This window comes from Perissodus microlepis, chromosome 16 (assembly GCF_051167445.1).
Source record: "Perissodus microlepis isolate ML-2025 ecotype Zambia chromosome 16, ASM5116744v1, whole genome shotgun sequence".
In the NCBI taxonomy this organism is placed as follows: domain Eukaryota; kingdom Metazoa; phylum Chordata; class Actinopteri; order Cichliformes; family Cichlidae; genus Perissodus; species Perissodus microlepis.
Window position 1 is genome coordinate 30,268,474 of NC_140476.1, and position 25,224 is coordinate 30,293,697.

At 39.5% G+C, this 25,224-nt stretch overlaps 1 protein-coding gene across 1 annotated transcript in view; it reads right to left on the reverse strand.

The window, feature by feature from the left end:
* pdia5 (protein disulfide isomerase family A, member 5) overlaps positions 1 to 25,224 on the reverse strand; it is a 74,620-nt gene that overhangs the window by 42,968 nt on the left and 6,428 nt on the right. Inside the window, exons 2-6 of the mRNA XM_084907584.1 lie at positions 15,390 to 15,516; positions 12,304 to 12,391; positions 4,042 to 4,125; positions 3,848 to 3,893; positions 452 to 544 (exon numbers count right to left, since the gene is read on the reverse strand). Coding sequence (XP_084763710.1) covers positions 452 to 544; positions 3,848 to 3,893; positions 4,042 to 4,125; positions 12,304 to 12,391; positions 15,390 to 15,516 — 438 coding nt within the window. The remainder of the gene's footprint in view (positions 1 to 451; positions 545 to 3,847; positions 3,894 to 4,041; positions 4,126 to 12,303; positions 12,392 to 15,389; positions 15,517 to 25,224) is intronic.

Here is a 25,224-nt window from a genome sequence, read left to right on the forward strand (position 1 = left end):
TTAACTGTGAACCATGCAAAGTGGCTATAGTCCAAAAACAAAGGTCTTTCTAAATTCCATATATACTTATCTAAGGATGAGGTAGCTGTTTGTGAATATGCTGGCAGTTTTTGATGATTTTGCAATCTGACTTGTCTGGATGAGAGCCGTTTGGAGGCTTTTAGGCTGTAAAGGCGGGACTGTGTGAGTGACCTCATGAACTACGCCGAGCAGCTCTTTGACGATAAAGCCTGTTGCTTTTTGTGTGCGGGGCTTTGTGTTGGTGAGATGCTGCAGTATCAGAGTCGGGGGGCTAATCAAAACTTTAACAGACAAATGGAGGAAAGATGCAGCCTGTGCTTGTGAATCACAGTAAATGTACGTCCCCAGTGATGTTCTGGATTTCTTAAATGGAGCTAAATGGATATTAAATTAATCCAAAGCCCAAAAGTTTATTTAAATTGGTACTTACTTTTTCTGTCTCTATGTGGACGACATCTTTAGCCTCAGGGTTCTCCTCCCACAGTGGGGGCCCCGATGGGTCTTTCAAAAACGCTACCATCGACTGAATGAGAAAAACAAAAAAAAGCAAAGTCAAAACGACAGATCTGCGACAGCCTGTCTAAACAAAGCCAACAGTTCAAATCATGCAACAACTTTTCACTGCCACAAAATAATCCTATGGGGGGGAAAAACCAACATAAAAAGACGGAGTGGTGATTATTTACGTTGCCGAAGTCGCTCCTAAATTTAGTTGAGGCAACGCTGTAGGTTGTGCCAGATGGAAGCTCATATAGATGAACATGTTCATGCATCCAAGAGGTGTCAGCGCTATTTCAGTACCTCCAAGTGTCTACTAATGGGCTTGGTAAAGCTTTCTGTAAATATAATGAACCATATGTCTGTGGAGGCAACAGCAGGAAATATTTCTTTTAGCAGTGCTCTAACGATGGCGCGTGTGCACGGGCGGAACATTTAACGACCTTGACTTGATTATCAGAACTACTTTGTAATGGTTGAAACAGAGACTTGTGGAGGTTTATTGTTTCAGATGCCTTTTAATCTGTCAGAGAAACAGCGCAAACCCTAGCAAGCAAAGTAATAAAACCATGCACCATTCAAAAGAGTGACAGCTTCCACCTTATAACGAGTTTCTCTGGTAGAAACTCATTGAAAAAATAAAAAGAGAAGGATTTCCATATTATAGAGGAGAGAAGTAAACGGTTAATTTCACTTTTATCTAAAGTCATTTTGCCTTTTAGGAAATATCTATATGCAGCAGCTGTCTTGCAGTGAAAGGCATTAAACTTTAAGCTGACCAGCAACATTTCTATGGTTGTTGTGGCTGATGCATATTCTATATTGCACTCTCTGTATTCCAAACATTTCACGCTAGAGGTACCTGTGAGTGATCCTTAAATATGTAACCTGCAGCTGGATAACTGGTAACAAAATTAAGGTCTTGATTTTTTTCCTCAGGATGTGTTTGCTACAGAATCAGAGTAACAGATGGTGCTATGACCTCATTAACAGGTCTGGAGGCTATAAGCTAAATCAGTCTAGTGTGCCAGCATTAGTTGAGGCAGCCAAAGTGCAGACCTGTAAAGAGCATCATTAGAGGCTCTGCATCACATGTTCAAAAATATTAAACCTGTCGGGTGTGGCTTGCTGCAGTCTTATATTATTACAAACACACCTTGTAGCTAACATGAAGATCAATCATTTGACGCTAGGGCTGTGTCATAACCATATAACCTGCCATAACACCACTATAAATGTTTATGTGACATAAAAGTGTCATGTAATGATATCATTGCTATAGCAACATCTTGCATTTATGTTCCCAGTGCAACAATGAGACATGGCCGGGCATGTCTGAGAGCGAGAGCCAACTGTCAGCCTCCAATGATCATTTAGTACCTGAAGATGGAGCTACTTCGAAAACCTCTAACAAAGCGCAGTACTTTGAAAATATGCAAGAAAACTGTTCCCGCTAAGGGTGAAAAAACAACCAACACTTTTCACCACTTGAAGCAAAAACATACACTTAGTTGAGTAGCTGCTCTCACTAGTTGCACCCCAGGAAGGAGTAAACGGTGCACTTAGATGAAAGGTAAACGTTTGAAATGACCAGTGTGGTTTCGTGGTGGAAAATGGACTTTAAACAGCCGGTTAAAAAGTTCAACCCAAGATAAATCATACCAGGTAGAAAGAAGTATTTTTCAGTTTTAATATGTGACACCACTGTGCTGAAGTTAACAAGGTTACTTTAGTAAGGATTAAGCAGTCATGCTATATCTTCACTTAAAATTTCCAGGGAAAACACTACTCAGGCTACCTTTCTGCTTACATTTGACTTATTAAACTATAATGCTGCTGCTGTCTGCACTATATTTCAGTACATTCACACTTCAAATTAGGTAGTATACCACCAATTACAGGTCATTATTAAAGCACTGAAAATACCCTTAATTTTGTTTGCATTAATAAATGCTGCTGTCTGTATGATGCAGTCAATAAAACCAATAAAACATTGTTAAGTATGGTGATTGTGAGGCGACTGCAAGGTCCCCTTGTGGAAGGTGACAAACTGCAATTTAATTCAGGCTGACTGCAACAACTCTCAGACAGATTAGTGAAGGTTTGGAAATAATTGCAAGCTAATTTTTAAAAGCAGACAGACTGCCAATACACTGCCATCAATCACAGTCAGTCTGTGTCAATGAGCACAGCTTGTCTGAAACGCATCTCTTTGCAACTCAACTGTCTGCCAACTGGTTGTATCTCGGTTATACAAATGAAGATATAAAAGCATATTTGAATTTCTGTTTCAGATGCACGAGTTTTTGGCTAAACTGAAATTAATAAGTTAATTTGTGAATTTCTGGGTATGTAGACAGATGTGCATTTTTTTCACAGCTGCAATTTTTTTGTGTTGTAACTGTATTATCACAAACACACACTGATAGCTTCCAGTTATCACCAGACTAATACACAGAAACAATCATAAACATAAGCTAACATAATGCTGCTGCTGCGAGGCAACAGCGTTAGCTACAGCGTTAGCGCCATACCACCAGCTTGTTACCATTATATCATTAAAATTCTCAGTCATCTAAAATTATGTTTATGATAATCTGATGACTTTTCTCTTTTTTAGCTTTTTAGTTCGCTCTTTTATGCTAAGTGCTTCAATATGGTCAATATGCTCCGTCTTCTCTTTGGTGCTGAGAACACAGTGCAGAGTCAATCTGTGCAGCGGTTCCTCTGAAAACTACCGCCTGCCGTGACAAAAAGCATCGCTATGAAAGTGAGAGTATGATTGTGCCATGAGAGCAAGGTTGCACAGCAGGCAGATAAACAATGAGCTGAAACTAACTGTAAGGCACTATAAAGCTGAGGGGAGCTGCACATAGAAATAAAGAATTTGCAGGGTCATTGCTATAAAGGTCACATTTTCACACAGTGACACGGTTTTCAAGCTGTTATTTGATGCACTGTTGATATTAAAATGCAGGTTATAAATGATTTCATAAATAGCCAACTACATGTAACCACAGATGCTTCTGATTTTCAACTTGGTTTTCAAAGAAAAAAAAAAAAAAAAAAAAGAATAAAAATCAGGCAAATTCTTAACATTGTGTCTAATATTCTTGTGTGGAAAATACCACACATTTTTTCCATTCATAAACTTAATAACAAAATGAAAAAGAAGGAAGAAAGAAAGAAACGAAAGCAGAAGGCAGGGCTCTGTAGAGCCAGAGCTAAAATAATTAGTCCTCTGAATGTGAGGAGCAATTAGGAAATACTAACAGCAGACAACAGTGCTTGACATGTAAAGAATGCAGATTCTCAGATGAGCACTGACCTTGAAAGTAGCAGGCCTGCTGTACTCCATGTGGAATGTCCCATCTCTGAAAGACACGCAGGACACAATGCTCTCAACACCAGGAGTAAACTGTAAGTAATGCACTTCTTAAGCTGCAAGCACGGTATCACTTTCCAAAAAGCACTGAGGTGTGGATAAGCATCTGACAGCCAGCTGAGTTGCTGGTTACTCACTTGTAATGCAGCAGCTCTGCTCTTCCACGTTTGGAGCTCGGGTCCACCTTCACTTTCTTACACAGCTTCCGGCCCTCTGAATCTCTGAGGGATTGACACACAAAGCGTAAATCAAACTCAGAATCCTATTCCCTTTGCATTTTTCAAATTCTCCTTCACACACGTACAAATTTTCCTAATGATTAGTAGATTTATGCATTCATTTCTGTGCCAGACCATATAAATTCCAACTTCACTGAACTGAATAAAGAAAATGAAGCAAGAAGATACGGACTTTTCATCAAATTAATCGAATCACATGTATGATATAATATAAACAATGCTGCTTGCTCTGTTTATTTGCTTCTTCGGTGGAAACACAAAGCACAGATGCAATGTGTTGGCATACAGACGTTTGATTTTATGAGGCTTTCTGCTGTAATTGAAAAAAAAACAAAAAAAAAAAACGACTGTAGCTGGAAAGGGAATAGATATGCATCCTGCCACCTACACATACTTCATACTTGCTACAATGAAGCACTATCAGCAAAAATAAGTACACCTTCTCATCTGTAATAAAGAGCAATGAAAATATGTATTCATTTAGAGAGAGGTGGAAAAACATTTGTTAGATATTCAATTATGGCTCCCAGACACACAGCAAGCCAACTACAGTAAAAGTTCAGTGTAGTTTTTTTCTCTTCTTTATATGAAGACTAAATCCATGTATGTCTGCATGTGCTGACAGACAGTATTTCAGGTGATGACCGTGTGCGTAATGCCAGACTCGACCGGCTCATAATGACAGATGGCACCAGTCAGGGTACACCCATGAGCAGATGTGACCTTGACACATATTTCGAGATGATGTGCAGTCACCAGGTTCAAGACCAGTCTGCTGCTTCCAGCTTCTTGTCCCCCCCCCCCACACACACACAAAAAGAAAAAAAAAATGCAACCATGGATCCCAAAATCCATCTTGGTAAGAAACATGGCTAATGTCAGCTGTCACCAAACCACCAAACAGAGTACACACCTCTGACCTCGAGGACAAAGGTGATTGAGATTCCCCCGAAATTTTTAGTAGATACACCCTATGGTATCAATTTCAAACTCATATCTCATATGTCGCATCATTCTTTTTCAATTCAATTCAATTTTATTTATACAACGCCAAATCACAACAACAGTTGCCTCAAAGTGCGTTATATTATAAGGTAGACTCTACAATAATACATACAGAGAAAAACCCAACAATCATATGACCCCCTATGAGCAAGCACTTTGGTGACAGTGGGAAGGAAAAAGTCCCTTTTAACAGGAAGAAATGCTGATTCTTCAGTTGCCTCTGCCTGAGATTCACAGAATTGACAGAAAAAGCACTATTTTGTGATGTATATTGTTATCGGGATGAGAAATGTCATATATTGGGATATGAGATTTGGGTCATATAGCACAGCCCTAATTATACTTCTACAACATACAAAAAAAGATTTTTTTAAAAGAGAGTTGAAAACTGAACTGATCTATATTCTAGTGGAATAAAACACCAGGACTGTCAAATCAGTCTTTTTAGGATGTGAATAAGCTAAACAGCATGGGTATGTGCCAACGCAACAATGGACTTTGGCTTCATCCTCTTACTCACTCAGTCATAGATACAAAGTAAAAGTGACTCAGCCAACCACATGCTTCAACCAACCCCTGAGATGGCACTATTTTTTCAATCACAGGAAGAAAAAAAACGGAAGCACAAAGAACTCAGAATGACTCACTAGCTAATGTTCACCACTGAGGGAAACAATGCAGTGAATGGCAGCCCAACAATGGTTTGGCCTCTACATTAGAACAACTGCCTTGCATTAAACTTTGGATTAACATCAACTAATATTTCAGTGGTTGGTATGATGTGAAATGCAACAGGATTGGTCACACTTAGTTTATACTATACGTTTTGGATTTATACATTACATCTCTTTGCAATTCAGCTGATGTGCTGTTTTCGATGTGGATTATCTTATACAATTAAATACAATTTAACTTGCCTCAGGTTGAATCCATTATATTTTGAAGGAATTATTGGGATGTGTTAAATCAAAAGGAGCAATTTGTTGTTTTTCCATTTCCTCATTTAATGTTTCACTATTAGTATTAAATTATTTTTTAATCAAAAATGTCGATGTTAGCACAATACACAGTGAATCTGGAAAGTATCCACAGTGCTTCACCTGTACCACATGTTGTGTCATGTTACAGAATTCTTGCAAATTTATTACAAATAAAAACATAAATATAACATTTATAAAAGCACTCACAGCCTTTACTTTGTACTTTGTTAAAGCACCTTCGACAGCAATTACGGCCTCAAGTCTTTTTGAGTATAATGCCTCAAGCTTGGCACACCTGTTGTTGGGCAGTTTCTTCCATTCTTCTTTGCTGAACCTCTCAAGCTCCATCAGGTTGGATTGAGAGCATCAGAGCACACCCATTTTCAGATTTCTCCAGAGATGTTGAATTGGGTTCAATTCTGGGTTCCAGCTGGGGCGCTCAAGGACATTCACACAGTGTTCCCTAAGCCACTCGGGTGCTGTCTTGGCTGTGTGCTTAAGGTCATTGCCATGTTTGAAGATGAACTTTCAGCCTAGTCCATATTTCCATGGAGCAGGTTATAATCAAGGGTGCTTCAGTACATTGCTGCTGTTCCTCAATACCGACTTGTTTCCTAGTTCCTGCTGCTGAAAAACATCCCCACAGCATGATGCCGACAGGGCCATGCCTCACTTTAGGAATGGTAGTAGCCAGGTGACACAAGCCTGATTGGTAGAGTGCTGTAAGAATAGTTATCCTTCTGCAAGGCTCTCCTCAATCCACAGAGGAATGCTGGAGCTAAAGTGACCATCAGGTTGTTCAGTCACCTCCTTGACAAAGGCCCTTCTACCTTACTCAGGTTATCTGGGCGGCCAGCTCTAGGAAGAGTCCTGGTGGTTCAAAACTTCTTCCATTTATGGATGATGGGGGCCATTTTTTCCTGTACCCTTCCCCATATCTGTGCCTCGATATAATCCTGTCTCAAAGGTCTACAGACAATGACTTAGACTTCATGGCTTGGTTTTGTGCTCTGACATGCACCGTCAACAATGGAACTTTAAATAAAGAGGTGTGTCCCTTTCTAAATCCTGTCCAACCAACTGAATTTATCACAGGTAGGGATGGGTATCGTTTAGGTTTTATCCGATACCGGTGCCACACCGTTACTTTTGAAACGGTGCCGGTGCTTAAACGGTGCTCGAACCGGTGCTCGAACCGGTGCTCGAACCGGTGCTTAAAGAATGGAGAACACAAACTTTGTCCAAAAACCTCTCATGTTTAGCCGTTTCCCTCTTTTTCTTTGGTCATTTTAGCCTTTTTGGCCAGGTGAAGGGAGCATCTGCCATCAAGCAAGAAGACAGCCGCATGTAACTACGACGGTGTTTGCTAGTTCACCTTACATGCATTAATGTAATAACGTGGTTAGCCTACTCAACGTACATTACACACGAACAACATTAAGCTACTCACGCAGAGAAGAACGGCTGCTGCTGCCATCATCATCATCATCATCATTTCTGCTACACTGGCAGGGCTAGGGGCCAGGACTCTACTCTTCGGATTCTTGGGGGATGTTGCTAACTCGGTGCATTTCTCGGCTTTTAAAAAAACGCTATGCGTCGCCAGGTTCGTCGTCAGATTCAAGGTGTTACCTCCTTTGCACAGTATCACATTATCACCTTAAAGCACTTGTTGCAGGCTGCTGAGTTTGCATCTTTTGCTGTGGAGTACAGCCAGACTTTTGACCGCTTCGCCTTGGGCATTTTTAATCTGTAGCTCTGCTCTAAAAGAACGTACGTACCTCGGCCTGCCTACTATCCTTGCAAAGGTAAAATGATTGGCTAGAATCCAAAGTGTATGACATTTCAGGAAAAAGAAGCACCGAAATAAAGCACCGAAATGTGCGCTGCTTTTCAGTCTGGTTACTACCGTTTATGTCAGAATGGCACCGGATACCGGTACCCATCCCTAATCACAGGTGGAGTCCAATCAAGTTGTAGAAATATCTGGCAGATGCTTGGTGGAAGCAGAATGCGCCTGAGCTCAATTTACACAGTGATGGCAATGGCTTTAAATACTGTGTGTTATATTTTTGTTTTTATTTTCAACAAATTTGGAAGAATTTCAAGCAAACTTTTTTCTTTACTTATTTACTGTCATTACAAGGTATTCTGTGAGTGGGCCAAAATTCCTCCACAATGACTGAGTGACTGATCAAACTATACACAGAACAGTTACTTCACATTAATGCTGCTAAAGGTAATTCTATACGCTCATAAATCATGGGGCATACTTGGTTTTACAAAGGAGTGTTGTGCAAAAATGTATTTTTCCATAACTGTAAATTAACAGGAAAAAAAAAAGTTCAATATTTCCTTTATTCACAAGTAACTGGAGATCACTGGGTCAACTGGAACAACCATAGTTTACCACAAAATACCTGGAAGAAGGTGATTGTGAAAGGAAGACTTTGAAGACTAGCGAATGATTCAAGTAACAAGTTGGAGCCAAACCTTCACACTAGGCCAAAGTCAACAGAGCCACTTTGTAAAGGATTAATAATGGATTCACCACGCAAAGAGGATGAAGCTCTGCACGCCATTCAATTATTACTCTTCTAAAACGCAAATCCTAATCCCTTCATTTGTTTGTGTTCTGGTTTTCACACTGTCCCTTACAGGATCATATATGTTTCAATGCTCTGTTTATGCTACATTTGAAGTGGAGTTTAGGAGGGACAGCCCAGTCCTGTCCTTTCTTCCTGTATGAGATCATTCATCCCACGGGTGGATCCCAGTTGGCCAACACTCAGGTCCCTGTCATCTGTTCAAAGTGTGTCATTCTGGCCTCTGTGGCTCTCTTCGTTGGCAGAGATGACCATTCTCACACAGTGATATGCACTCTACTCTCTCTCCCTCTGTCCACCATGAGCTCTCAGCTGGAGCTTCAGCTTGGAACCGCTCCATTTGAGAATGTCGAGAAATATGCCAAAAAGCACAATGCTTTGCTACAGAGCCTGGCACTGGGTCTATGTGTCCTGTAGTGATGAACCCAGCTTGCTCTAGCTCCCCTGGCGGGAATCTGGCTCGGTGTGAATCTCTACTTAGCATTCGCACACTCTCCTAAATGCTGGAGTTCTTGGAGAAGGAAGAGAGATAATTCCATAGTCTCTCTGACAAAAAACAGCAGGTGAGTCAAAAAGTAAACACTCAAGAAAGACACGCATCGTGGAGTGTCTTTGTAGGGAAACATGGAAACCAAAGCCTCTGACAATTCCTTCGCACCGGTTTGTATTTAGTTTCTTTTCCTTTCTAACCGCCCGGTCTTCAATCCCGGATAAGGTTGAGAGAGATTGTGAATGTTGGCATGTGCACTAGGTGTCAAAGGGGAGTTACTCCCTTCCTCATAGTTTCCTGTTTTATGATCTGTTCTTTCCTATCTGGCAAAGAAGACAGGTGATGGGTTGACAGGTAAAAAGAAATAGTGGAACCGAACATCAGAAGGGCACGGAAAACAACAAGATCAAGTCAGATCACTGGGGAGAAAACTAAGTTATGCTTGGAGAAAACAATTCTTGTCTGTGTCTTCGAAGTAGCTAGCATTTAGCAGTTCCACAGAGCGAGCCTGGGATTGTTGTTTTCCAGAAAGTCATGACATGTATTGTTCTCCCTTTAAAGGAAAAGTGTGGGATAAGTGCATAATTATTTTTCTTTATGACTAAATTAACTGTTAAGCGAAAGGACCAAAACCCCCTAAAATATGGTTTTGCAACAGTTTCACCGCATGTCATGTGGATTCATCCGTCACATTTAAGTGACACAGATGTCCTTTAAAACCTGCATGTGACCTGGGATCAGAGCAATGATTCACCTTAAAGCAGTTAGAGACTACACTGGAGTGGCTTAGAGACAAATTTCTCACTATGGCTCAGCCAAAACATACTAAAACCCTATATGACATCTGGGGGTGTTGACAGGTCACAGATTTGTTTTGTGATTGGCTCATAATCTCTTTTGAGTTTTGGCAAAAAAGCAAAACAAAAACAAAAGCAAAACTAAAAAAAAAACAAAAACAATTTCTGTAGAACAAACAAACAGAAAACCTGGACATACAATGCCTCTGCTAGAAAGGGACTGATTTATCGAAAGGCCTGTTATCGGCCAATATTAGCCATTTGCTGATCTACTGGTAGCTGCATTTACCACGGCCAATTAAAAGAAAGAAGAAAAAAGAAACAAAAAGTAAAACGTAAACGCTGCATAGTTTGTCCACCAGAGGGCACTCTGTAACTTCTCTGTTGGTAACGTTTTTGGAACGCCACAAATACAACAACCATCTTATCTGAGCAGAGTTGGGCTTACCGTAAACGAGTAAACAAACAACTACACATAAAACATTTCAGGGAAATCTGTTTATGTTTCGTGCTTCCGAAAGAATATTGGCCAATATCTCGGAACACTGGATCTTTAAGCCACCAAATATCAGTACTGGTCTTAAAAATTCAATATCAATTTGACTATTCTCAAAAAGAGCAGGAGCTTCTTTTTTTTTAACGTCGTCTTTATTAAGGAAGTATGAAAAACTGTCAGTTGCCCACATCCTCTTCAGATCAGGCCATTGTTGACAAAAATCCATAAATGCTCCCCATAAAGATTCAAAAGTTTCCCTTAAAAAAAACTTTTTTTTCTTCTTTTTTTTAATGGCAGGCTTGACAACATTTGTTGTACCCATAAGCCCATTTGTTTTCTTCTTAGCAGACTAAGGCCCATCAGCATCCATTCATTCTTTATGTACTGATAATTGATTAAACCAAGAATTTAAAAATTAAGGCTGTAGCGGGACTGGTTTAGAAATAATTTTTCCCATCACAATCTGCACATCCCACACACGATGGAAAAAAAAGGTCCCTTTCGAATCATTACATGTAACACATATCTAGAATATTTTTGTTGAATCCATTTAACTTCTTTGTTTTTATATATATTTGCATTAATCTTCTATATTATAATCATTGTTATGTGTTTGTTGTATCGTTATCTGATTTCAGATTTTAAATTTTGCCTCTATGGAGCCCATTTCTGGTGTAAATTCTCCACCAATTGAGATATTAAAAATAGTCTGATTCAATTCATCTCCTTAGATCAGGGGTGTCGAGCTCCAGGCCTCAAGGGCGGGTGTCCTGCAGGTTTTAGCTATCACCCTGTTTCAACACACCTGAATCAAATGATTAGTTCATTACCAGGATTCTGGAGAACCTTAAGACATGTTGAGGAGGTAATTTAGCCATTGAAATCAGCTGTGTTGGATGAAGGACACATCTAAAACCTGCAGGACACCGGGCCTCGAGGCCTGGAGTTTGAGACCTGTGCCTTAGATGATGATTTTTTATAAGATGACTTGTTTGTGTTTATTATTAAATTTAGACTTCCCTCTAAGCTCTTCAAATATTGTAATTATGTCTGAGAGAAGCTCTGTTTTTAATGTTAAATGAAAAAAGGGTTTGAAAAATATTTCTTGAGGTAAACTGTGGCAGCATTTAGCATTTTTTTAAAACACCAAAATTGTGTTATTGGCACAAGTATCAAGTGATTTTTAAACAATGAAATCAACTAATAAATTGAATTGAATTGACTAATAAATTGAAATTACGCACATGACTAATGCAACCAGTTTTTTTCAAACATGCAAAAAACTTAAGGTAAAAAATTAAATGCAGAGAAAAAGGCGGGAGAAAAAAAACTGTATGAACCATAATTACGTGGCGCCCTCACCTGAGAAATAGCACATAGCTTTAAGCAAGAGACGTGATTATCATTTATTTACCTTTTGCAAAAAACAAACAAAAAAAACAAACAGAAAGAAAGAGACCCGGTGAAAAGGAAGAACTAGAATGGTGTAAAGAGATGTAATACATTAGACTAAAAACTTCAATAGCTTTAATAAGTGAGTGGCCTCCTGTCAGATTGTGCCCGTACAATAGAACCAGTGAGACGAGGCCATTTACACCCCAGTGGAAAAGCCATAAATTCTGCAGATGGATGGTGGCAGAGACACTCTTGAGAGGAGTAAATTGCTCTGGCCTTATAACTGCTGTCAGAAAATTTCTAGGACAAAACAGTCTGTAATGTCAGGGAGTCTTAGACTTATAGAGAAAGAAGTCTTAGAATGTGTTTTTCAAATCACCCCCTTACTTACCCACAGTTGACCCAGGCGATAGTCCCTTGGCCCTTCACCGTCTGGGCGACATCAGAAAGCAGTTTCAGGTGGGAGTCCCCTGATGTAGCTACAGACACAGAATAAAGCGCAGTCAAGCCTTGTTACCAAAGCCACTCAATAGCCCAGGACAACCCAGAGCCATGAGACACAGGAGACACTGTCATGACAAGCACAGAGAAAAAGAATCGAGTTACAGTGGAGCTCACCGTCTTTCTAAAGCACCGAGTGACGAAGAAAGACATCGCTGAGTTTGGGTTAGAAGGGTGACGGGGGAACATTTTCTACTACCTTTCAACGGATGGGCTCAGCGAGGGGGTTTAAGTTACATCAGCTTTCAAAATCTTACAATAGTGTGACTAAACAGGAGATGGAAGGATTATAAGGCGACACAAAGACTCTGGATCTAATGAAGCGCTCACTAACGGTGCGACAAATGGGAAAGCATAGCAAACATGTTTGCACCAACTGCATGATCCCAACAGCAAGGTTTGTGTGGGATCGCCGAGTTTAGAGCGTTCGCAACCACCAGAAACGTGCACAATATCTCACAATATGGCTGAGCTGTGCAGCTTGCCTTCTGTGTTAAGAAAGAGAAACTAGTGGGATATAAACTGCACCAGCTAGAATAACACTCTGTGTAATGTTACTGATTTTCATCAGCTACATCAAGTTAGGTAGATCCCTTTGAGTAAAGTAAACAAAGTGTAATATTCCAGCTCTTGTGCAATGCAGTACATCATTTTTATACTCCCCTGAAGCCAAATGTGCGTTTTTCACTGCATAAAGAAAACAGCTCCTCACAATGCTCCAGGCAAAGACTATATTTAGATGTAGGGGCACTGCCACGACTTCCCAGGGTTCTGCCTCGGAGTTGGCAACAAAAACATCTGGCAACTCAGGATCAGGGTATTGTACGGAATAGGAGGTGAGCAGGTACCGACTGGTTGACAGCGTTAAGGATGATGAATACCAACCAGATCAAAACTCAGCAGGGATGTGACTGACTGCAGAGGCTGGTGATGAACACAGAACAGGGCACGGTTGTGTTTACTCAGGGGGGAATGAATGTGGAGTGCCTTGAGGTATAATCGAGGCCTACATGAGGGCAATCTTCAGTGACTTTAAAGCAGGAATGTCTGGATGAAGTTACAGCCGGTGATCAATCCGACGTGCAGCTGGATACATAGAAGCCAATGGGCTAATATAGGCTGATATGGCTCATTAATCAAGAAATATATCTGTGGCTATAAAAAGGCCTCAGAGTCCTCTGTGGATTATTGAGCAATATAAGTTTGCTTCTTTTTTATTATGAACAGGAAGAACTCCTTCTTGGAAATCTGCAAAATGGAATTAGAAGCTGCTGGGGTGCGTAAGCGTTCGCTAATGGATAGCAGGAAACAAAATGTACTTTAGAGCTGTATAATTATATTTGACCATTTTAGCTTCTATTTAACAGCTACTCTTTAATTCCATAAGCATTTCCAATTTCCTTATTGAAATAGACCGCTGCGATCATTCTTTGAAAGCGAGCTAGAGGCTAAAGCTGGGCAAAACATTGTTTCTGAATCCATTTGAAGATACTGTGCTAGAATGTTTTTTAATGAATGCTATCGAATTTGGGCAAAGTGCCACTCCACAAAAGCACTTCCTAATTATAGCGGGCGATTAAAGGAATTTTAATTAATTTGGTGTTTTACCTCTACAAAAATCAGACAGTTTCCAAGTACAAGAGCAAAAATCATAACAAAAGACAATCAGCGGCACATGCAGTTAACAGGCACGCACCCCTCAAGTTCTCTTAATCCAACTCTGTGAATCTGGCCTTTTTGAACCCCTGAAGGTGAATTGTCGGGATGTTGCGCATCAGCTGCACTTACACACCCACAATTGAAGGAAACAGCTCTTAAGAGGCATCTGACTGTACATAATTTAGGATTCTCTTAAAAATAATACACTTAGATGTAGTAACTAACTAGTAACTAAGGCTTCCTGAAATTGCAAATTTCATTCTTACCTTCTCTAACAATAACATGACATTGCACGCCTTCAATCTCAAATCATAAAATATGCTAAAACGTGCATTTTCATGATGGTTATCACTAGGGTTGCACAATTAATAAAATTGTATTCTTAATGATATATTTGGCTTCCCACAATTAAATGAACACAATCTGGTGATACTGAAAACTCAAGTCACAGCTGTTCCCTGCATTGTTTAGTTCAAAGTTTGCTAGGCACCCTTAACTCCAGTGATATAACACAGAGCTAGTCATACAAAATTGATCAATCAATCAATCAAATGTCTGTCGTAGCAAAAGCTGAAGACCTTGTCCCTAGAAGCGATCACCATGTGTTGTTTGGAAATGCAAGTGGTGTTAATCAGGAACAAATCGTATGCAAACAGTGGTGGAGAGTTGTGCCTGCACTGCAAAACAATACAACTAACTCACTCATCCATGTGAACTTGGTGAATGAATGAAGGCAAAGGAAAACAATGCAGCGGTTGCACATCAAATCCATAAAAGCCAGTCTGTGCAGCGCGTCAGCTCGCAAAGATGCACTGACGTCACCCACGTTGCCACGTTCCATTTCCCCAAAAGACGCGTGTCCACTAAACGCGACCGGTTTTATTTAGCGGGAATGCGGCACAACATGGATGTGAAAGTGCTGCTGTGTTTGCGTGACATTTGTATCACACTAAAAAGCAACGGATAATCATGACAAATAATGCTGATCTCAACACTGCTCAAAAATAATTGCGATAATCATGTTGGCGATAGCTGTGCAGCCATAGTTACCACTTTTGTTAACACAATGCATGTGTATGAAATGCATGTTGTTTTCCGGCACTCCACAACAACCTTTACAGCGACAGTGTTTGAGAGTTACTGAGATAATACCGGCATTATCCATGAGCCATTAACATGATTGTTTATCCCCAACCCCTCCTTTGACAGACACAGCAGCAAAAACTAAATGAGTGAATTTGTCGTGTGCGTGTTTGTGGAAAAATCTGCATCCATATATGGTATACCGATCATGACGGGATGTCTGCCTTCTCTGACCTGTTTCCGTGTAGAGCACCAGAACATTTGTTCTCGTCCTGAGCAGCTTCTTGAAGTCTTTGTGGTCACTGACTTTCTCTATGAGAGGAGACACCTTCACTGCCTCCAGCACCGACAGGAGCCACACCTGGTGAAACACACACACATTCACGAATATTACCAAAATAAGATCTCTCCATAGCATTAAATGTAGAAAAAAAGACAAATTATTATTTAGTAAATTAGCCCATTTCAGAACAAATCAATAAGTCAGTGTTTTCAGGTTAGATAAGTATTCACTTTATACATTAAGTGGTCCAGCAGGATCAATTTTGATGACCTAGTCCTAAAACACACAATATTTACTGAGTATTCCTTGAACCAAACATGTATATAAGAGCATCAACACTGCATTTATACAGTTACTGATTATCTTTCCTTTACAATGGTACAAACAAGACAGATTGTTGCTTATAAAAATCATCCTATACAGAGAGTGGGTTCAGCAGACGGCAACAGGAGGGGATTTGTATCATTAGTCTGAACGGCTCCTTTAACTTTTCAGACACTGGTAGGTGAGCTAATACTGTGAAAGGCCTAATATGGAAAACAAATCCCACACTGAGAGGCGTGCACTTTAATCAAAGACAAATTATGGAATTAAAAAGAGCGAGAGAGAGAGTAGACTGGTTATACTCTGCCATATAAAGTTATTTCCGTGCATTGTAATCATCTCTCTGCCATCACCATTCATTAAAAAGCCCTTCATTTCTGCCTACGGAGAACTAAATTAGACACCAAACATGGCCTGCTCCCTCAGTGACGGCTGTTATAACCTGGAAACAAGCACCTGTCAGGCTTACTTTCTAATTTTAATTCTCCACTTGATTTTCTCCTGTTGTGAGACTACAAGGAACAAAAAGAAACTGTTTTCTGTAAACCATCTGTAAACTTCAAAATGAACACAGAGCTTAAAAGGCTTAGAGGAGGCAACTTAAATACCCCATATTGCATACAGTATATTTCATATATAATGTGAGGAATATTAAATATAGGGCTGGGGTCTGTTTATGTTTTGTAACTTGTGCAGTGGTCTTATTACACTGATGTGACAAGATAAACACGAGCTGTGTAAGGATTTGTTTTGGACCCATGGGAAGCAGATGGCAAAGGGCGGGATAATTAGAGGCTACCTGGGTGACACTTGTCTAAATAGGTAGGCATTCAGTGGTTATGACAGCAGGATGGAGGCGAGATAAGGATGAGGAGGCAGGCTGTCTTATTTATCTAAGACAGGAAATGTGGTGCTTCATGGTCTCCAAGAAGGATTAGAGTCAAGTTAACCAAATTTGATTCTTGCTTAATCAGTTACTACTTCCTAAATATTCAATGATGTTCTGAAACGGTTCTTCTGAGACACATAATGACGAACATAAAGCCATAAATGGTGGATCCATAGTCTAACGGTTTAACCAGGGGTGGGGAACTCCAGGCCTCAAGGGCCGGTGTCCTGCAGGATTTAGATCTCACCCTGGGTCAACATACATCTGAGTCAAATGATTAGTTCATTACCAGGCCTCTGGAGAACTTCATGACATGTTGAGGAGTTTGTTTTTTTTAATCCATTTAAATCAGCTGTGTTGGATCAAGGACACATCTAAAACCTGCAGGACACCAGCCCTTGAGGCCTGAAGTTCCCCACCCCTGGTTTCCACAATTGCTTGGCAAGTGAAAGGTTGCTGGTGTAGTTCCAGTTGGAGATGCAAAACCCTTTTATGGTTGCATCTGATAAAAGCTGAAGGTAGCTTTTATCAAGCCACCAATGGAGCTGTTGGTTACTTGATTGGGAAAGGAACAAAGTAAAGTGGTGCAACATAACACATAGTGCACCACGGAACTCAGACATAGATCTTAATGAAAACTAAATGATGGGGAAACAAATAGAAAAATGACAAATACATTGACACCATGAGTCTTTGCTCTGCGCAAGAGGAGCACAGCGAGTTTCTCAAACCAACATTCATTGCAATAATCAAATTATTACCACACTCATTCTTTTGTTCTTTTGTTTTTCTTTTTAAATTGCTGTCGGCTTGAAAAGTGGCTCTGAAAAGAGCGTCCTGCTAATTCACATTTGAGTTGAAAAAGGACTCAAAATGACCCTGTGTTAGAGCAAAACAGTATTTCAAACCACTTTGGCACTATAATCCATTTATTTTGCATTTATATAAAGTCTTTATATAAAGTCCCAGCCAGTTCACCCCAAGTTCAGACTGCGAAACACTCAGAAGTTACAGGCCTCAGTTAGTATACTAAATGTTAAAGTTCAGCACAATTAGAAAACGACTGAGCAAGTATGGCTTTTTTGCAAGAGTTGTAAAGGAGAAACACTCTTCACTGTAAAAGGAACATGGCAGCACAGGTTAGATTTGCATTAAGTTTGGATCTGAAGAAACCACAAGACTTCTGGAGCAATATCCTTTGGACAGACACAACCCAAGTGGGGATGTCATTAAGATGACCATAAAAACCTCTGCATACTAAAGTAGTCTAGAGTCAAATAGGAGTCCATCTGCTATAGGCCTCTGCTTGTCTAGCCTCATATTATTATGTTTAGTCCTTCTCGGCTCTTAAAACACCAGTAAATCATTAATAAATCTACTATTTACATAGCCATACATATACATGCACTGGTGTTGAGTTAAAACAACGTTAGAATCAGATGGTTATCTTTAGTAACTGACTAGGAATATCTGACTGAAGATGGAAATAGGATTTAATGAATCGACAGTTCTGTCTAATATGAAGCAAGCTGCCATCTTTGGCAAAAGTTAGAAACTTTCCAGAGCCAACTTTCAAACCTTCCAGCCATGTTTAATATTTCAGAGAGTTTCCAGCAATTGGAACAAAATTTCCTAATTTGGCTGTTGTAAGGAACAAAGTGATTAGGCCAACAAAGCTTGGTTTAATGAAGTAAAACAGTTCATCAAGAGATGAACTTTAAACTGAAAGGTTGGATTCCAGTAAAGGTCTGCTGGTAATTGGTGTTTTTGCAAAACTCAAGGAGAAAAACAGATTTTTCTACTGTCAAAGTCTGTTATTGTTCTTTATAAGCGCCTTACACCATCCAAAGTGTGTGTCATCTTCAAGTAGTAGATGTGCAATAATAGAAATAACAAGACAGCCTTCAAAAGTGACAGGCCCATTGAGAAGCAGCATTACCATACAGCTACAATGTAGCTTGCCATCACCAGTGTGTGAATGTGTGTGTGAATGGGTGGATGACTGGATGTGTAAAGTGCTTTGGGGTCCTTAGGGACTAGTAAAGCGCTATACAAATACAGGCCATTTACCACACCACCAATGATTTATGCTAGAGTTTTATTACAGTCGGGCACATGTAGAGAAGGCTAAACTAGAAGAACGCAGAGGTTAATTTCAAGTGCAATCAGATGAGATGTGGGTTAAAAGTAACTGAAAAAGAATAGTTGGAATGAGAATGTGGTTCCTTTTCACAGCCTTTGGCTTATTCGCTGAATGCTGGCGGTGCTTTTCTTTCTGTAGTTGCTAGCCTTGTGCAATAAATAGCAATTATTGATGATAAATGTAAGAGTACATAAGTATAATAAGTACAGGACACCATTTCCTATCAGATAATAGCAGTCTTGAAACAGTTGCCTTGGTATCGCAATCATTCAGTTCAACTCCCCATGTATTCATAGCAAATTCTGGTTCTTTTTGTCTTATGGAGAGAAGTTAAACGAGCCCACAATATACTTTGTACAGTAAATCATTCTAAAAATGAACATTTTTCATTATTTGCATCACATTTAAAGAATGTAATTAATTTATTTGGTTATTTATTGAAAATATGTGAAAATGTTCCATTTTTCGAGACATTAGTCTTTATTATGTTCATCCTTAAACTCTTCTAATTCAAAAAAAGATCTTGAACAGGTTAAAATGGAGCATGATGCATTCAGTATCAGTACCAGGAAAGAAATGAGCATATTCATAAATAGTCCTCTATGGTTTCAAAGCAGTCTTTGAATCAAGATGATGTATTTATGGGGGGAAAAAAATTACATGGCGCACTGTGCTACAGTCTGAGAAGATTGGTGAATTGCATATGCAAATGTATATATTACCATGAGGGCATAATGATCTATTTTTCCCCTGAATTTCTAGTAACTGACCCACATGACGATTGCTACGTGGAATGTAAATTTCATGAATATGTCTATGGTTTCTGAACACTCAATCACTTGTGCAATCAGGCTACTGTGGTCCATAAAAATCGAATGGTTAATGATTAAAGCTTGACTTAAATGGATCACAAGCAGCAAGCCACTACCGCCCAGCAGAAACTGATCTGAAACTAATATTTTACAATTGCACCTAATGTTTATCTCCTATTGATAATTGCTTATGATGAAGATGAAGATATATGCTTCTTAAAAGTGCCCATGTCCCCACTGTCATTGATGAGTCTGTTCAAGTGTCTATATCTGTTTGACCGACTTCACAGAAAGACTCACCAATGCTCAAAAACAGAAGTATCGCTATCATCAGACAGAAATAGGTTTCACTGACTCATTAACTCGTACCGACTCTATTCACAAGATTTACAGCCTAGTCCAGAGTAAAGAGACACGGACACCTGGCATTTAATATCTTAGATAATCAGCAGAATGACACCCTACACTGAATACTGTACCGGTCCTGTACGGCCTGACATTCATTTTACGATACGCCGTATCATGAAAGCTTTAATGCAAACTTAAACCTGATGTGTTCTAATTTCATAATAGATGCAGGACAGAGAAACTCCTGCATGTGTCACAAAAAGCTGAATTTTTAAAAAATAATTTTTTTTATTTGAATTCAGGTGCTCTGGGAGTATGTGGTGTCTGGCCCATTGCTATGGGCCATTCATCCTTATACAACCGTTGCAAGTGCTTGGTCTGCGTAGTTGGCTATAAGTTGGACTCATTCCTGGTGGGTGATGGGCTCTGCCAATGCTGCCCTTTGTCACTGATTCTGTTCGTAATTTTTATGGACAGAATTTCTAGGTGCAGCCAAGTGGCGGAGGGCTTTCACTTGGGTGGTCTCAGAATCCCATTTCTGCTTTTTGCGGATGATGTGGTTCTGTTGGCTTCATCAGGTGATGGCCTCCAGCTCACTTTGGAATAGTTCGCAGCCGAGTGTGAAGCAGTGGGAATGAGAATCAGCACCTCCAAATCTGAGGCCATGGTCTTCGCCCGGAAAAGGGTGGAGTGCCCGGGTCAGGGGCAAGTTCTTGCCCCAAGTGGATGAGTTTAAACCCAACCCAACCCATATCTTGATATAAGAATTCTATCGTCCCGATAACGATATAAATCACAAAAATGTAACATTTTCTGTAAATTATGTGAATCTCGGGCAGCTCGACTTGCGTGAAGTGTTTCCAGCTGCGCGTCATGTAGCTGGAGTCGAGTGTTTTAACCAATGCATGAAACTATACATTTTTAGACATACAGTGGGGCAAAAAAGTATCACAACCCAGCCCCGGATAAGCGGAAGAAGATGGATGGATGGAATTTCATGTTGAAATCGTTAAGTGAGCAACGTATTTACTAAGCAAACACATGTATCCTTATGCTAGCACACTGAATCATTATGCTGTCAGTTGACATTACTGATAAGCAAAGGGTCAATCACCTTCAGTCTGATGTGAAAGTCTTAAAATTAATTTGTCATTAAGATTACATTCAGTCTGAGTTATCACAGGAAGTACTGAAACCACAACAAAGAAAAGCTGACAAGTTGAAAATAATACATTTTGAAATATTTATTCTGTTCAATCAAAAATATAACACTCCATATGAAGTTATGACTGCTGCTGATTAGCATATAGTCTCAAAAAAACAAAACCCCCACAATACAGCAAATTAACTACAGCAGGATGCTCTGTAATACAATGCAGTGATGGACTACTAATTACCAAAAACCTGAGCTCTGTAACTTTATATCAGGGGTGTCAAATATAAGGCCCAGGGTTCAGAATCACTCTGTTTTTTCTGCCTCCCCCATTCTCAATCACACTACACCAAACTAATAGATAAATCAATTTCTTTAATTTACTACAGCAATATTTCTTTATCATGTAGAAAACTGAGATTTACTGTCAAAATTGTGCTTTTTTTCTTATATTAACATTCGCTGTGGCAGCTGATTACAAAGAGATCTTTTTTTAAATGTCGAATTTGATCCACTTGACCTTACAGGGTTAAGAGCATATTTTTGTTATCGTTTTCATTGTGTGGTTTTATTTAATTTGTTTTTATCATAATACAAGCACTTATGTTCAACACAATAATAATAATAATAATAATAATAATAATAATAATAATAATAATAATGATAAAAGCAATAACTTTTATTTATAGGCATCTTTCAAAACACTCAAGGACACATTACAAGCAATTAAATGGCAAAATCACAGTATGCATAAAATTGGAAAACACCATAGAATTAAAAGTCAATGCATCAACAGAACAAGCAACCTTTAAAAGATGTGTTTTAATACTGGCTTTAAAGATAAGGATAAAAAATATAATCCTGATCGAAGTATGGTCTGTTTTAAATCAGTTGAAAAGCCTGATTATCTATAATAATAATAATAATAATAATAATAATAATAATAATAATAATAATGATGATGACAAAACTGTGAGAGCACCAAAATTCAATAGAACCTTTTTACAGTCATACCAACCAGCACATTTTCCTGTAATTTCTGACTATCTGATGAACATTACATTAATACATTATATGAACATGCTGAAATTTAGGGATGTGTCCAGTGGTAGATGTTACCTGATAAGATAAAAATAGCTGATTTAATAGATTTTTCCTACTTCAAAATATTAATATGAGAAAGCTCTGACATTACAGTTTCATCACGTTCAAACAAGAAAGAAAATGTTATCATGGAGTCTGATTAAGTAGGATTTAATACTTCACAGACTATCAAGACTGTCACTGATGAAAGGATAAGGCTCATTCCACATTTTTCTTCAAGAAAAAAAAAAAGGCAAACCAAGAATTAGTTTATGAATATATAATCCAAGTTGTATCATTTCAATTCTAGTTAACCGCTCAGTCATATCCCCAGTTTACTGCTTGATTAATGAATTAGTAAATACCATCTTAATGTTGGGTATTAAGCTGAAATACACCAGTGTTCTTAAAATCCGGTTACAGATTAGAGTGCCAGTTTTTCAAAGACCTCAACCTAAGGACATCTTTGTTCAAGTGACCCATCAGCAGAATAACCAATAAACAGAAATCCCACTAGTGGCTAGCAACCACCAAGCTGTGTACCACAACAACAGCTCCAAAAGCTCTGCTCACCTACCATCGCTGTGAGAGCCATTATAATTGTGTTGTGTTCGCACCTTCCCAACATTGCATTTCCCCATTATCGCCACCCTCTACAGGTGGACAACCTCATTGGTACAAAGCAGATGAATAGAGATTAGATACAAGGGGAGCAGCACTCATTTTTCACAGGTATCAGACTCCACTGGGAATGCTAAATGAGAACGAGGAACACAGAGCAGGAAAAGAAAAACAAGCTTCTTTTGTTTTACCTCTGTACTCTACAGAGGTAAATTGCCCCTAATTCCACTTGGTGAGTCAACTCAAGAGAAATAATTACCTTTATTATCAATTTGATTTTGGCAAACACAATCTGGAGACACAATATAATCTGACAGCACTAAAAGCCGCAGCTTTTAAAAAACAACTCTCTAAATATCACAAAGGATTTATTGCCAAACTGTTTTCGTTTTGTTTATCCGATACGGAACATGCATAGAACCTAAAATAATATGTTTGAGATAAGCTGATATCACCTAATAATAACGTCTTGATGCTTGTTCAATCATGCATCTGGACGCAGCGTTTTCAATGGGAGAAACGTTTGACAATTTGCATATTAATGATCAAGGAACTGACCTCACAGCCCATTGTTTATTCAATGGGCTGGTTTCAGTTTACTGTGCAAATGTACTGTTTATACGGTTGGGGAAACCTGCAGTGAGCTGAGACTAAAGAAGTCACTTGGATTAGTGACAAAAAGTTTCTCACATTGAAAACGCCGCGTCAAGATGAACAGAATCAACCTTTTGGAAGCTAATAACAAACCGCCAACAATTTAGTCAGACTTATAACACTAGTGGCTCAGTTGCACTTGAGTTTAAATAGGACAGCAACTGCCTTGTAGCTATGAAAATCTGACAGTTGCTCAGCGATTGCATTGATACTCTTGAAAGTTGTTGCAGCGACCAAGTTGCAAGGTGACTTCACAGGTCACCTGGCGGGAGGAAATCGGTCTCTAAATCTTTAATCACAGTCCAACTCAGACTGACTGCAAGCTCAGAAAGACTGGCAATAGGGCTGTTCGATATAACGATATATATCGGATGACGATATAAAAACGTCTATCGTTTCATTTTACGCTATCGTTTGTTTCGTGGTGTCGCAAAATAAACTGTTTACGGCAATATTTTTTCATGGTTTTGATGGTCACTGTAGTGGCTATATTAATTTCTTAAAGTTCTCTCTTTCTCTTATATTTTATATAACCACACTACGGACAGACAAGCGCCTGTTTTTATGCATTATGGCTAGCAACAACGACTGTAACACCATCGCGTGTCCGCTTGTTTATGTTCCACATAAACCTTTCACAATAAAGCTCAAGATCCTGTTGAGACTTTTCAAAATAAACTGGATCACATGAAAGAGCAGATTATTTACGGATGAGAAGTAAAAAAGAGCCGCCAGGTGCTAAAAAATAAACCTTAGACTCAAACGTTAGAACAGGCTTTTCCCCGCAGCACGCTGTGTAATAAATACTCACAAAGAAAACGGCGGCCGTTACAACTTACAGTGGGGCAAAAAAGTATTTAGTCAGCCACCGATTGTGCAAGTTCCCCCACTTAAAATGATGACAGAGGTCAGTAATTTGCACCAGAGGTACACTCCAACTGTGAGAGACAGAATGTGAAAAAAAAATCCATGAATCCACATGGTAGGATTTGTAAAGAATTTATTCGTAAATCAGGGTGGAAAATAAGTATTTGGTCACCTCAAACAAGGAAAATCTCTGGCTCACACAGACCTGTAACGTCTTCTGTAAGAAGCTTTTCTGTCCCCCACTCGTTACCTGTATGAATGGCACCTGTTTGAACTCATCATCTGTATAAAAGACACCTGTCCACAGCCTCAAACAGTCAGACTCCAAACTCCGCCATGGCCAAGACCAAAGAGCTTTCGAAGGACACCAGGAAAAGTATTGTAGACCTGCACCAGACTGGGAAGAGTGAATCTACAATAGGCAAGCAGCTTGGTGTGAAAAAATCAACTGTGGGAGCAATCATCAGAAAATGGAAGACATACAAGACCACTGATAATCTCCCTCGATCTGGGGCTCCACGCAAGATCTCATCCCGTGGGGTCAAAATGACCATGAGAACGGTGAGCAAAGATCCCAGAACCACACGGGGGGACCTGGTGAATGACCTGCAGAGAGCTGGGACCACAGTAACAAAGGCCACCATCAGTAACACACTACAACGGCAGGGAATCAAATCCCGCAGTGCCAGACGTGTTCCGCTGCTGAAGCCAGTGCATGTCCAGGCCCGTCTGAAGTTTGCCAGAGAGCACATGGATGATACAGCAGAGGATTGGGAGAATGTCATGTGGTCAGATGAAACCAAAGTAGAACTTTTTGGGATAAACTCAACTCGTCGTGTTTGGAGGAAGAAGAATACTGAGTTGCATCCCAAGAACACCTACTGTGAAGCAT